Source organism: Mastigoproctus giganteus, chromosome 8, assembly GCF_048544385.1.
Source record: "Mastigoproctus giganteus isolate SK-2022 chromosome 8, ASM4854438v1, whole genome shotgun sequence".
Classification (NCBI taxonomy): domain Eukaryota; kingdom Metazoa; phylum Arthropoda; class Arachnida; order Uropygi; family Thelyphonidae; genus Mastigoproctus; species Mastigoproctus giganteus.
The window spans coordinates 76,335,935-76,350,591 of record NC_143582.1 but is presented as its reverse complement, the minus strand read 5'-3'; the positions used below and the strand labels follow the sequence as shown (position 1 = coordinate 76,350,591).

At 39.4% G+C, this 14,657-nt stretch overlaps 1 protein-coding gene across 3 annotated transcripts in view; it reads right to left on the bottom strand.

The window, feature by feature from the left end:
* Nucleotides 1-14,657, bottom strand: part of LOC150081648 (tyrosine kinase receptor Cad96Ca-like) — a 181,925-nt gene that overhangs the window by 94,246 nt on the left and 73,022 nt on the right. For 2 of the 3 annotated variants that reach the window (XM_090379510.1, XM_090379512.1), the window contains exon 2: nt 7,895-8,245. The exons of the other annotated variant lie outside the window; for it this stretch is intronic. In XM_090379510.1, the coding sequence (XP_090235636.1) occupies nt 7,895-8,245 (351 nt within the window). The remainder of the gene's footprint in view (nt 1-7,894; nt 8,246-14,657) is intronic. 3 annotated transcript variants of the gene reach the window in all.

The window sequence follows — 14,657 nt, the reverse complement described above, 5'->3', positions numbered from 1 at the left end:
TATGTCACTTTGTTTTCTACTTTATATTTTTGAATTTTTTTCCCTTGCTTCCATAGTTCACAAGCCAGATGGTAATGGTGCAATCAGATTGATTATGCTCTTTTGATCCACAATTGGACATATTGCCTCACCTCGACATGAAGTCTGAAAGTGACCGTATTTTTGGCATTTGTAGCACCTGATGGGGTGTAGGATGTGCGGTCGGGCACGGCAATGCTGATAGCCTGCTTTCACAGATGATGGTAAGCTAGGAGTGTTAAAAGTGAGAATTATGCTCCTTGTTGGAACAAGAATACCATCTTTTCGAGTCATAATTCTCCTTGCTTGGATGACTTTTTGTTTGTGTAGCTCTTTGACAATTTCCTCCTCTGTTACTGTTAATAAATCCCATTCTGTTATTACTCCCTTATAGGAGTTTAGTGTGGCATGGGGAGTGACTTTTATTGGGTGTCCTCCAAAAGTTGTGAGCTTTAATAGCTTTGTAGAATGTTGAGGTTGTGTAGTCTCAACCAGAAGGAGAGGATTGGAGTCGCCTTACTGATTTAGGTGAGCCTGCAGCAGTCTCAATGCATTTCTGCACAGGAAAAGGTGATAATTTGCTCAGAGGCTGTTCAGAGAGTGAATGTAAGATGAGGAAAGCTGGTATCTCCTCTTGAGAGGTTGTTTTCAACCTCTCAGGTTGAGAAAAGTCATTTTCATTGTTCTTGAGCTCGATGGCTCTAAAGGTGGAAATGAACTGTTTTCCATCTTTGCTCTTTTCAGCCCTGGGAGAGTGGATTTCTTCTCCCAGGTTACCGGCCCCGCCACGGTAAGGCAGGAGCAGTGCCGCTAGGTACAAGGGTTAATATGTTATTTTAAGGAAAAAAAAAAAGAAAGAAAGGTGGATTTCCTTTCCGAAAACTTGCTTACAATTGATTAAAGAGAACGTAAAAAACTTTTTAAACTAAAGAAGAACTGTGGCTCTGAGGAAACGTTCTATGAATCACTCGGAAAATTGCTTGATCACTATAACACTTGGCACCCGGGGCCTACAGATATCAAAGCTCCGCTCCTATTATCCCATACTGTAAGGCAAACATATGAATGTGAGACTTGGACCTTAAATGAAAGACTACTGGCTGTTGAGATGGATTCCTGGAGAAGATCAGCAAGAGAGTCTAGGACTGAAAAAGTTGGAAATGATGAGATAAGGAATACAACGAACATCCAAAAAATCATTAATGATAAAATAGAGAATAAAAGATTGGAGTAGTTTGGCCATGTGAAGAGAATGGAGGATGACAGATTGTCCAGAGGAGCCATGGAGAAGGAAAAAGAGAGGAAGACCAAGAAGGACATGGATACAGGGTGTGAGAGCAGCTATGAATAGAAGAGGACTGATGGACAGAGATTGGGAAGACAGAAAACAATGGGGGGGAAAAAAGAATAAAGGAATGACTTTTCAATGTTAGGTTGAGGAGATTAGCATTAGTAGAGGCATTTGATGCAAGAAAGCAAGCTTATGCAGCATCAGCCAAAAAAAAAAAAAAAAAAAACCACTTCCACTTCACTCCTCTGTTCGTTTGAAATACCAGTCCAGCTGAGCCTTAAACTTATTTAGGCTATCAACTTCCACGACAAGGGATGGAAGTCTGTTCCACCAACCAACCACCCGCTGGCCAAAGGAAAATTTCCGCACGTCTATCCTACATCTGGCTTTCCTCAATTTGAATTTCTGCCCTCTCAGGTGATTATTCTGAGCAAGAGGAAGAATCCCATCAGCATTGAGCATGCTCAAACCATTCAAGGCTTTATACACCTCTATCAGATCACCTCGCTGGTGCCTAGTCTCCAGAAACTGTAATTTGCAAAACTTAAGCCTTTCTTCGTAAGAGCACCCCATTGTTCCATTCACTAATCTCGTTCCAGCAGCTCTACATCCTTCTTGAAATGAGGCCTCCAGACCTGTATACAGTACTCTAGGTGTGGCCTGACCATTTCCTTATACAAGGGAATAATCACCTCCTTATCCCTGCTAGAAAAATTCCTATATATCATTGACAACACACAATTAGCTACTCTTGCAGCCCGTCTGCACTGCTCAGAGAACTTCATATCTGCCTGCACAACCTCCTCTAGGTCCCTTTCATTCTCTACCACTGTCAGTGTAGTACCACAGAGTTGATACGTTGCTCTGGGGTTGCTGTTTCCCATACGTAGTACTTTACATTTGTTAATGTTAAACTTCATTTGCCACCTCTCAGCCCATCTGCTCAACCTTTCCAGATCCTGTTGCAGCAGTATAGTGTCAGTAGTGTCCTTGACAACCCTACCAACCTTCGTATCGTATGCAAACTTGGACATTAAGCTTGATATGCCATCATCAATATCATTTATAAATACAGAAAACAACAATGGACCCAACACTGAACCCTGAGGAACTCCACTAATAACATTAGTCCACGTTGAGCAGTGTCCATTGATTACCACTCTCTGTCTTCTCCCCCTCAACCACGCCTTTATCCATAGCAGCAATTTGCCTCCAATGCCACACTGCTCCAATTTGTGCAGCAGTCTTTCATGTGCAACAGTATCAAAAGCCTTTCTAAGATCCAAGTATATAATATCAACGTTATTCCCCAGTTCTTTTGTGACTGCATCATAGTATACAATCAAATTGGTCAGGCAAGACTTCCCCTTAACAAAACCATGCTGTGTCCGAGCTATAACTGAAGTCTTGTCTAGATGATCCTGCAGTGCTTCTTTAACCAGTGCCTCCATTAATTTTCCTGGAACAGAAGTTGAACTCACAGGTCTATAATTACTTGTGTCAGCCTTTGATCCTCCTTTGTGAATTGGGGTCACATTTGCACATCTCCAGTCTGTGGGTACCTCCCCTTAGTCCAAGGAAGCTCTCATAATTATGGCTAAGGGTTTGCTTACTTCCTTTGCTGCCTCGTTTAATATAATTGGATAGATCCCATCCACCCCAGGTGCCTTTCTTGTATTTATCTTCAACAATTTCTCCTCCACTTTACTCTCAATTATTACAAGATTCTCTAGCTTACTGCCAGAGTTGAATACACCTCTGGCATTCCCCTCGCTGAATAACTCCTCATGTGTGAATATAGATGCAAAATATTCATTTAGTTTGTTAGCTACCTGAGCAGGATCATCAACAGTTGACCCATCGATATCAGGTGGACCAATCTGATTCATCCCCTTCCTTCTAGAGTTTACATAAGCAAAAAACTCTTTGCTGTTTTTCTTTGCATCCTTTCCAAAGATTTCTCGTAATCTGCCTTCGCCTGCCTAACCTTCTTTGTAACTTGGTTACAGATCAACTTGTATCTATCATAGGCTTCTGTGTCATGTGTTAATTTGTATGTATCTCATGCATTTTTCTTCTCTGCCATATGTCTCATTAATTCATCTGACATCCATTTAGGCCTAAACCTTGAACAATATTTCTTAGTTGGTATGTAAAGCCTAGTAGCTTCCAAGATAAGTTCTTTGAATGCTTCCCATTTTGAATATGCTGTTGGTAACATCATCAGTTGGTCCCACTGTATAGAATTTAAATACTGTCTCAGTCAATTGTAGTCGCCTTTACGAAAGCAATAACCCTTCCCTTTACCCCTAATGGTAGTTACCTCTTTGAGTAAATTCCACTTCAGCACATTGTGATCACTGCCACCTAGTGGTTCATTTATCTGCAGATTCTTAATGCATGAAGAATCACTACTGATAATCAAATCAAGAGTATTACTCCCTCTAGTTGCCTCCCGAACATGCTGATGTAGAAAACAATCATCCAATAAATCCACAAAAGCCTTGCTAGTGTGTGAGTGACCAGCCCCCAAATTCCAGTCAATATCTGGGAAATTAAAATCCCCCATTATAAGACTCTCTGATTTACTGGCCCACTCTATTTCCCTGTACAGTTTCTTATTATACTCATCAGAGTCATTAGGCCTATAGCACACTCCTACTCTCAAATTTGATCTCCCAATGCTTATGTCACACCAAACTGACTCGACACTGCACTGTCCAGCGATGTCGACTGGCTTCACTTCCTTGGATTTTATGTGTTTCTTAACTAATAGCATAACCCCTCCTCCCTTCCTATCCTGTCAATCCTTTCTGTAGACGTTGTACTCCCCAAATTCCAGTTCTGCATTTCTTATATCTGTTTGACACCACGTCTCTGATATCCCAACAATATCTGCCTTTGATGTTTTGAGCGATACCTCAATTTCATCAAATTTATTTACCAAACTCCTAGCATTGGTGTACACGCAAGTATACATGCACCTCTTTTTATTCTTAGCTACCCTAACACAACCCATGTGTTTACTTGTACCGCAATGACTCCCAGCAGTCTCTGAAATATCCTGCATCTTGTTTTTCAGGCTTCTGTTCATTCCAATAGAAGCAGTGCAAGAATCTCTTTCACCTCTGCCAGTGGCTACTGTTAATCTGTTAGTCTTTGTCTTCCCCCCCCCCAAGCTAGCAGTTTTCCGACCCACCTAACACTGCCTCGATAGCGTCAGCAAATATTCTTGCACCCTTTCTATTTAAGTGTATCCCATCCCTGTAGAAGCAGTCTCTACTATTAACAAGTACAGTCCAGGTTGAAAAAAATTCTACCCCTTGAGCCTTGCACAATCTTTCCAGGGTCGAATTGATCGACAAGGCTCTTATCATATACTCCCTCCTATCGTGTCTGGGCAGAATTGCAGACACTTTCAAATTCAACCCTAATTCACGGCTTTTTTTCAACAGTGACCTGTGCTTGTTAAGTAATTCTGCCGGTCTCTTACTCTTGATATCATTAGTGCCAACATGTACAACTATATCCCCTTTCGTGCCCTTTAAAGATGATATCCGCTCTACAACATCATCAACCTTTGCCGCTGGCAGACATACCCTGTTCCGCCTATCCTTTTTACAAAGCATGTTCCCCGTTTCCCTGACAATAGTCACCAACAACTACTAGTTCCTGTGGGACCAGTGCATTCTGCTTTGGGGGTTGCCGCTCTGTTGCGTGATGACAATGTGCAAGCTCTAGCGTTGATGTGGGCAGCTGAGAGCTTGATGGGCCCCTCAATTTAGTTCCTTCGAGGGCATCTAGATGTTAGGTTTATCTGTTATTCAATCTTCTTCTTAGGTTAAATCCTAAGAAGAAGATTGAAACGCAATGAAATTTAATGGTATGGGTTTCTGTGATCAGGAAATTTAAGATACATTTCAATGCTGGGAAAGATATTACATTTCACTTGGTGGTAGAAGTGATATTGGAACACTTAACAGTTTTTCACTGACTGTGTATCATCTTTCCTAGAGGTGTACAAACACTTCAATTTAATTTTGTATTTCATTGCAAGGTGTAACTTAAATCAAAGGATATCAGTGGAGAGAGAGAGAGAGAGAGAGAGAGAGAGAGAGAGAGAGAGAGAGAGAGAGAGAGAGAGAGAGAGAGAGAGAGAGTGTGTGTGTGTGTGTGTGTGTGTGTGTGTCAGAAATAGAAGGGAATCACCAAGAAAGAGAAAAATGATGATATCCAGCAGGACCTTGGATGTGCCAAGCCAAGCCCATACTCACCAGTTGTGAGCCCCTGGGGTCTGAACTGTAAAGCTCTTTCACTTCATCACTCTCCAGCTTTTAAATTTTTACAGTGAATTCAGATTGAGAACTCTTATTTATGAATGATCAAACAGGGTCTTTAGAGCTCTGGGAACGTATCATATTGGTTCATTAAAAAATGAAAATGAATTAGTATTATGACAATCATATTGACATAATTGCCTCGCCCTCTTCTCCTATTGGCTTGAATAAGCGATGTAATTGCCTTGCCCTCTTCTCCCATTGGCTCGAATATATATCACTACAAGGAAAACTTTTTTTAATTGTTTGTTATTTGGTTTTTAGGAGCATTAGCAACTAAGGCCATGTTGCCCCGGGAATATGCGGTGGTCATTCCCTGACCTTTCCGCACCCTCCGTATTTGGTGGTGACGAGCTCGAATCCCGGTCTAATCAAGAAGCGTGTATTATGCACTGCTGCTCCTTCCCACCTGGCTATGGAGGTGCCAACTTTTTTTTTTTTTTTTAATGTATAGATAGATAATCGCCATCAGTTCCTCCAAATGTTTAAGTTACACTCTGCAGAAAGAGAAAACTTTTAACTCTTTAAATTAGAAATGAGTGACGGAGCTATAGTGTTCACAATATACCCCAATAAAAAATTTTATAGCCAAATTAAATTTTAATGTAAAATTTAGTGTATGCAGTTACATTTAAACAAAACTAAAACTAACAATGATGTGTAAATTTTTAACTTTGCACACCATTGTTAGTTTGTATTAAAGGAAATTAGTTGGACGTGCATTGTGACCTATTTGTAATGAATGGGCAACCCAATTTTGGGTTGTTCCTCAGATTAAAAACATCAGTTTAGGAAATTTCCTGCTGAGCTAAATAATCTCATTACCTTTACTTTCTAGATGGGCTAGTAACAGTGTTTTTTTTTGGGGGGGTTGAATAAACCCATAAGGTTTTTGCACCATGTGTTAAAAACAATCGTTTTGGGAAGTGTTCTGGACAACCAGCAAACTTTGCAACTAACCTTGACTTTAGTGATCACAACCACTGCTATTTCATTGGGAAACACTGCCCATTGTATGCAAACCTCATTTGAGGTCAGACCTCTATTCTGGCACAACAACCCCCCCCCCTGAAAACCTCCTCTTGGGGTAGAATTCTTGTTGGTGCTGCGGGATTGCAAGTCACTCCCATCTGGTAAGATTTCTGGTGGTATTCCAGCTGGTATTCCTGAGTGTGGGATTCTTCACCTTGCTAACCCCTGTATGGGATATCTCACTTGCATGCCCCACTTTGGGTAGGAACTTCTTGCTGGCATTCCCCTAAAATGCAGAGTGATACTGCCTTCCCGTGCCTGAGTAGGGCAACCTATCTTGCAAACCCGCACAGGAATTTTCATCAAAATCGTCAGGTGTAGGATGACCATGCACCTGCACCTGTATACCATAAAGTGGGTAAGGTGCCACTGACACCTTGGTGTGGGATGCCAAATGGTACTCCTCTTTTCAAGGTTCTTTGCCCTGTAAACTTTTACTTTCGTGAGCTTGGGTGGGCTTCCAAGCCCGAATGTCCAACCCTTCATTTCTTTCCTGCCTCCCTCATCTGGAAGACGCCTTTTTTCCTCTCTTCGTCCTTCCATTTTCCTTTCTGCTTTGACTCTTGCTCTCAACTATCACACTTTTTTTTTTTTTTTTGACTCTGTTCAGGAAGCTTGGGAGACCCTGGCTGAGACCAGCCAGAGAATGACCCAGACTCACTTCCTAGTGGTGGTGATGGTGGTGGTGGTAGTAACAGGCAATGTAGGGTCCCAACTGGAGCCCTGCACCAAGTAACCAGAGAAACAACAGAACCCAACACAATAGTATACACATAGAACCTGCCACACACTTCTGGAATTTACAGTTTTGTATACTTCACAAGAGTACTGATGGTGCAGTTAGGGAAGACCACTGGTGATACCTTACCTCCAAACACTATGTCTCCCTGAACTTTCAACAACTAAATCATGAGGTTATTTAGCATATGTGGCAAGTATTATGATAGGAGCATCCACAAAAGTCTATTGTAAAACTTTACCTCTGGATGACAGATATTTTTCAGTTGTCCCACAAAAGAATAAGGAAATTGTTCTCACATACTGTAAATCAAGCATTGTCACAACAGTTGATAACGAATGCTATATTTCATTGCATTTGTATATGACTGGTTCTGTCCAGTAATTATTAGCAAACATTTAATTTAATTGTCAAGACATATTTATACAAGTTAAAGTAAAGGAATATCATTTATACTCTCCGTTATCATTGTCTTACCAAGTGTTTTGTTACGATAAATATTCCTCAGAAAAGGATCATCCCTTATGCGTGTCACCACCACGTATGTTCCACTGCGATCAGATGATGGACCGGTCGTGTGGGAAGGAATGCTCTTAACCACTGAGGAGTCCAGCAGAGTGAATTTTGAGATGGCTGTTCCACTACCGTTGCTCTCGTTTTGCTCAGAAGAGACAATCTTTGATGTAGCATGGGATGTAGATGAATCAAGGTGATTATCTGATGTCGATGATAGAGTAGGAAGTGGAAAAGATGAATTGCGGTCTTCATCGGTGTCTCCCTGCCCTAGTGCTATGACTTCAGCAAAGCTTGCATTAGTAGCAACACAGACTATAAAAAATAAGTAAAAAAATAAAAATTGAGAATAGTGCCCTACCTCCTCACTAGCATCTAAATATACTTCAGATATTACATAATTTGTTAAAAGCATACTTATCAGAATCAAATATAAAACGAACAAACTTCACCACCAAACAAATATTTTGACAAGAATGAAGTCGTCTTTGCATCAAATTTACAGGTACTCTCCACTCTTTCGAGTGTTGTACATGTACACACACCTTACACGTGTATCATACTTCCTAATAAGGACAGTTTTAACCAGTTGAGAACTGTCCATGAAACCATTCAAAAATTAAAAAATGCTCAGGTCATGTATGACAGTGGTAACAAACCATTTCTCTTCACAAGCTTGCATGTTTTAAAATAAAACTAATGCTCTGTATATATCTATTTTTACTCGTTATATGCATCCAAATTAGCCTGTGAATATGAACACTTGTACAGACACAGTACACTGGTACAATATGGCCTAAGATGCTGTCATTGTAAAACCAACAACTTATATGAAAGTTAATTTGAAAATATAAAAATTGTATGATTTTGAAGAGAATTAAAAAAAACTTCTTTAATATTTCTGTGTTATCCCTCGAAACAATCTGCAAATCTACCAGAAAAATTTGCATGCAGCCATTAATAGGAGATTGACTACCACGAATCTCCTTGGTACATTATTCAAGATCCAGTGTACGCTGAATGTAAAAAAAGCTAACTGGATGTCATATTCCTATACATAAAGTATGACTTCGCTAAGGTTTCAAACCTGGATCGAAAAGATAACCTAAATGTATTGTAGTCTGTTGTGCAACCTAACAGTTACTCACCAATATCGCAAATGAGAGCAGTTTTTCTTGCCTCACTCTAAATTTGTCTCTTATGCTGATGACTTTTTTTTTTTTTTTTTTTTATTGAGTCAGGATGTTGTTGCTGTTTGGTTTTTAGGAGCATTAGCAACTAAGGCCATATTGCATATGCGGTGGTCATTCCCTGACCTTTCCGCATCCTCCGTATTTGGTGGTGACGGGCTCGAACCACGGTCTAATCAAGTAGCGTGTGCTACGCACTGCTGCTCCTTCCCACCTGGCTACGGAGGCGCCCTATTATTGAGTCAGGAAAATCTGAACATATCCCAGTTCTAAACAATGGCACAACACAACAGATATTTGGCTTTGAAACATTTTAATTCAATTGGTCTAGTATCATTATCAGTATCTGTCTCCCCTTATAGCATCAGTTGCTTTGTCAACTAACACTCCAATGTAACAATACATGCACTTTTGAAACATTACACATTTCTGGACCATTTAAAAATCTTTGTATCATTGTGATCACAGACAACGACAGCGGAGCTGAACTAACGTTCAGGAACCATTCTAAAGAAGATGACTTACAAGGCTATCCGGTGCCATTATATTGTGGCTATACATGTATTTTCATGTATTCTTCAATCAGTTTGCTCGAAGAAAAACCACACACCCCCTCGCCTGAGACCAATTAATTCAGATACGTCATGTAAAAGGCGATTAAAAATTCCTCATGTCATTTACGGGATTCGACCTCAGGCCCTTTTCATCTGGTGTGGGAAGGGCAGTGATTATATCAAGTATGCTACTATCCGCGAGGATTAAGACAGAGTATTAGCATTAATTGAGGCATATTATACAAGAAAGCAGACTTATATAGCATCAGCCAAAAAAAAAAAAAAAAAAAAAACTTTCCCATTTCACCCATCCATTCACTACAAATGCTTGTCTAGTTCTGCCTTGAACTTATTTAAGTTGTTGACCTCCACTACAACAGATTGAAGTTTATTCCAACTATCAACCACCCACTGGCTAAATTCTACAATTCCAATTGCCATTTATTCTACAATTGTCTTTCCTCAATTTGAATTTACGTCCCCTCAAGTGAGTAATCTGAGCAAGGTGAAGAATTCCATCAGCATTTTGCCTGCTCAAACCATTCAAAACCTTATACTCCTTAATCAGATCACCTCACAGGTACCTAGTTTCCAGATGCTGCAGTTTTGCAGAACTTAAGCCTTTCTTGGTAGCAGCAACCATTTGTTCCATTCACCAACCTTATTGTCCTTCTCGTTGTCCTTCTCTGAACTTGTTCCAGCAGCTCTACATCCTTCCTAAAATGAGGCCTCCCGACCTGTATGCAGTACTCAAGGTGTGGCCTGACCATTTCCTTATACAAGGGGCCTATCATCTCCTTATCCCTGCTAGCAAAATTCCTGTATATCATTGACAAGACACTGTAAGCAACTCTTGCAACCTGTCTGCACTGATCAGAAAACTTCATATCTGCACAATTACCCCAGGTATTTTTCATTCTCTGCCAACCCTGATTGTTGTACCACACAGTTGATACATTACTCAGAGGCTACTGCTGCCCATGTGTAGTACTTTGCATTTGTCAATGTTAAACTTCAGTTGCCACCTCTCAAACCCATCTGCTCAACTTTTCTAGATCCCGTTGCAGTAGTGTACTGTCATTAACAACCCTGCCAACCTTCGTATCGTCTGCAAACTTGGACATTAACCCTTATACACCTTCATCAATATCATTGATAAATACAGAAAACAACAGGGGACCCAACACCAAACCCTGAGATCTCACTAATAACATTAGTCCACTAAGAGCAGTGTCCATTGATTACCGCTCTCTGTCTTCTTTCCCTCAAAATTTCCTTTATCCATAGCAGCAACTTGTACTTAATGCCATACTGCTCCAAGTAGTCTTCCCTGTGCAACGGTATCAAAAGCTTTCCTAAAATTCAAGTATACGATATCAAAATTATTTTTTGCACCCAGTTCCTTTGTGACCACTTCATAGTATCCAATCAAATTTGCAAGGCAAGACTTTCCCTTAACAAACATGCTGTGTCTGAACTTTAACTGCAGTCTTGTCTTGATGATCCTGCAGTGTTTCTTTAACCAGTGACTCCATTATTTTCCCTGGAACAGAAGTTAAACTAACAGATCTCTAATTACTTGTCACCCTTTGATCCCCCTTTGTGAATTGGGCACACATTTGCACATTTCCAGTTCATGGGAACCTCCTCTGAGTTCAAGGAAGCTTTCATAATTATGGCTAAGGATTTGCTTACTTCCTTTGCTGCCTCCTTTAATATAACTGGATGGATCACATCCACCCCAGGTGCTTTTCTTATGTTCAACTTCAAAAAATTAAAGGGTAAAAAGTGTATCCCATATACAATTAACAGCTATTCACATGGCTAAATATATTTTACATAATTAAAGTGACCAGATAGGGTTGTAAAATTCTTCCATCGTGGGGGGAGAGAGTTTTACAACCCCCTAGAAACAATATACACGCATATTTAATTTATTTTTTTATTTAGAAAAAAATTCACATAGAAAATATAAATTAAATGCATATACTTCTTTGAACTAAACTTATAAAATAAAATATCACACTTCTTAAAAAAAACAAAAAACAAATATAGTCTATATATATATATATATATATATATATATATATATATACACACAGGGTGATTCACTACCAGTGTGACAAACTTGCAGGAGGTGTAGGGGGCACAAAGACGAATTGGAATCACATAGCATTGCGGGGTCCGAAATGCCTTCGTCATGTGGTAGAGGACGTTGAACGGGAGATCGCGTGAACAGCGATCCCGCTGGAAGTCAGCATTTGCAAACCGTTTCTGTTGAAGAAACCAAGTAGCAAAAGTCCTCCGGAGTGGATAATCTGCAGACTCCAATGATTGGACGCATTGCAGATGGTATGAACTCATTTGGTTTGTTGACAGTATTCTTCATACAGTGGATTGGGAAATACCCAATCGTTGGCCTCTCGCTTGAGTACTCGTACTCGGATTGCCTTCTGCAAGACGTAGGACATTCTCCTCATTGTCTGACGTCCTTGTCATTCGCTCTCGATTCATGGTACCTCTCATGAAACACCCAGTCTCAGGTAACCTTCTGTGCATACGTGCGTCCATCCTACTGCCTCGGGAACCGATTCACAAATGCTGACTTCCAGCGGGATCGCTGTTCGCGCGATCTCCCGTTCAACGTCCTCTACCAAATGACGAAGGCATTTCGGACCCTGCAATGCTATGTGATTCCGATTTGTCTTTGTGCCTCCTACACCTCCTGCAAGTCTGTCGCATTGGTAGTGAATCACCCTGTATATATATATATATATATATATATTTTATATTTTTTTTTACAGAAAGGCTGAAATTCAGTGTAGTACCCCTCATGTTGGACAGACAACTTGCGTGATCGAGACCCGCTAATATTCGTAAAATAGGACAAAAGGTAATTTATCGTGATTTTCTCTTGTAGAGAAGCTGTCTTCATTTTGAATTTAAAACGATGTTTTGAGTTTAGATCAAATAAAAATAGGATAATAAATATAATGTATAGGATATTAAAAAATATTAAAATTCTGAAATATTATATTTTAAGTTAAGAAAGATACCCTTTGTATTACGCTACATGACGAACAGAAGGTTGCATGAAGGGCATGAACTGAGAAAAATAGTTGTTATTAGAAGGAAACAAATAACACTCATTAGAGGGGTCAACTTTCATTTTTGTTTAGTGAAAAAAGGTTATGTTTTTTTTTTCCTGTAGAATAATACTAATAATAAAAATACATACTTCTTTTAACTATAAAAACAAGAGAAATTGAATAATATAATTAAATATAATTTTCTTAATAATTCTTCATTATTTTGTAGTATTGCTTTCAGCGTTTCTCCAGTCAGTTGTGTTTTTTTTTTTTTTTTTTTTTGTTGACATCCACAACTTATTTATTACCGAAAAAAAACTCTTTCCATTGTACCACTTGTTCCTGGCAAACATAATGCAAATGATTTGCATTATGTTTCTTATTAAGTATGGAGGCCACATGTCTAATCCGGGACAGTTTGCAATGTGGGACAAAGGACTGAAATCCGGGATGTCTGGTCACTTTATACATAATTTACCCCAGGGGCTCAACATCTGGTGAGTATGGGCTTGGCAAACCCAGGGTCCTGAGCTGGAAATCATTCTTCTCTTTCTTGATGATTCCCTTTTACCTTTGACTCTCTCTCTCTCTCTCTCTCTCTCTCTCTCTCAGAGTAACTCGGGAATTTTTTTTTGGCTGGTGTAGCATAAGCCTCAGGCTTCCTTGCATCATATGGCTAATAATAATAATAATCGTATCTATACAATATGCGCACAATGGTTTCACATTTTTCACATAACATACCACTAAACCAATATAAGAATGAAATTGATATATCGATCATATGATAATCAAAAACCAAATATCGAAATTTATGCATTATGCTGTTTAATTTCTTGACCGATCGACAAGATTGGTTAATTACTCGGGATATGTGCAGTCCAACTGGTACTAGTGTTAATCACAAATTTGAACTCTTGGTTTGAGCGTGTAGGGTGACCTCTACATAATACAGTCAGTTCTGCTATAACGTGAATTTTCACAATGCAAATTTGCTCCAACACGATTGAAATTTAAATTATAATATATCTAAATTACCACTCTTATACCACGTGGAGTTTTTAATATATTTTATTTAGGTGTTACCTAAACTAATATACAATGAGTAACGTTTCAGGTATCTTGCCAATACCCATCATCAGACCTTGCTGTTGGGAGACAAAAATAACTTATATTTTACATTGAACGATTGATATACAGTATTAGGGAACAATGTGACTATAACGCGATTTTCGCGTTGGCCCATGCGCGATTTCGTCTGCGAGTAACACCAGGTGAATGTAATACCCGGCACCAAGCTGAATGTAGCAACCTGTGCAGCAATACATACAAGTTTACGAAGCTTAAAAAATGCCGAACGTCAAATGTGTGTGAGCGCTATATTTCCCATTTATTGTAATTGAATTGGTCGGTGACACTGTTGTCATTCTCTGTCTTCACAAGATTTTTTGTTCGAACAAAAATTTCATGAGATGGGATAGTATGAGCAGAGGAGCACATTTCTGGAGGTCACTACCATAAAACAATTTGCAGTTCCCAGTTTATTGGACTTTTCTGTTAGCGCAGTCTAATTATAAATGGGTAGTAAACTCGATCTTACTGCATTTGCAATAATAGCGATAGCTGGAATTCTGTGGGTTTTCACGTTATGGTGAGATTTCCCCTTCCTCTTCAACAGTGGCGTATTATCCTAAAGGCAAAAAAGGCATCTGCCTAGGGCCCCCAATCAGAGGTGGTGTCCCAAAATCACTGTTTCAAAAACTCATTGCTATTTTTTACTAATATTTTTAAGTGATTTTTATTGGAAACTGAACTTTCTACCTGCCAAGGTCAATGAACTTTACTTGAAGATTAATTAGAAAATTGTTTTTTTTTTTTTTTTTTTTTTTCAAAA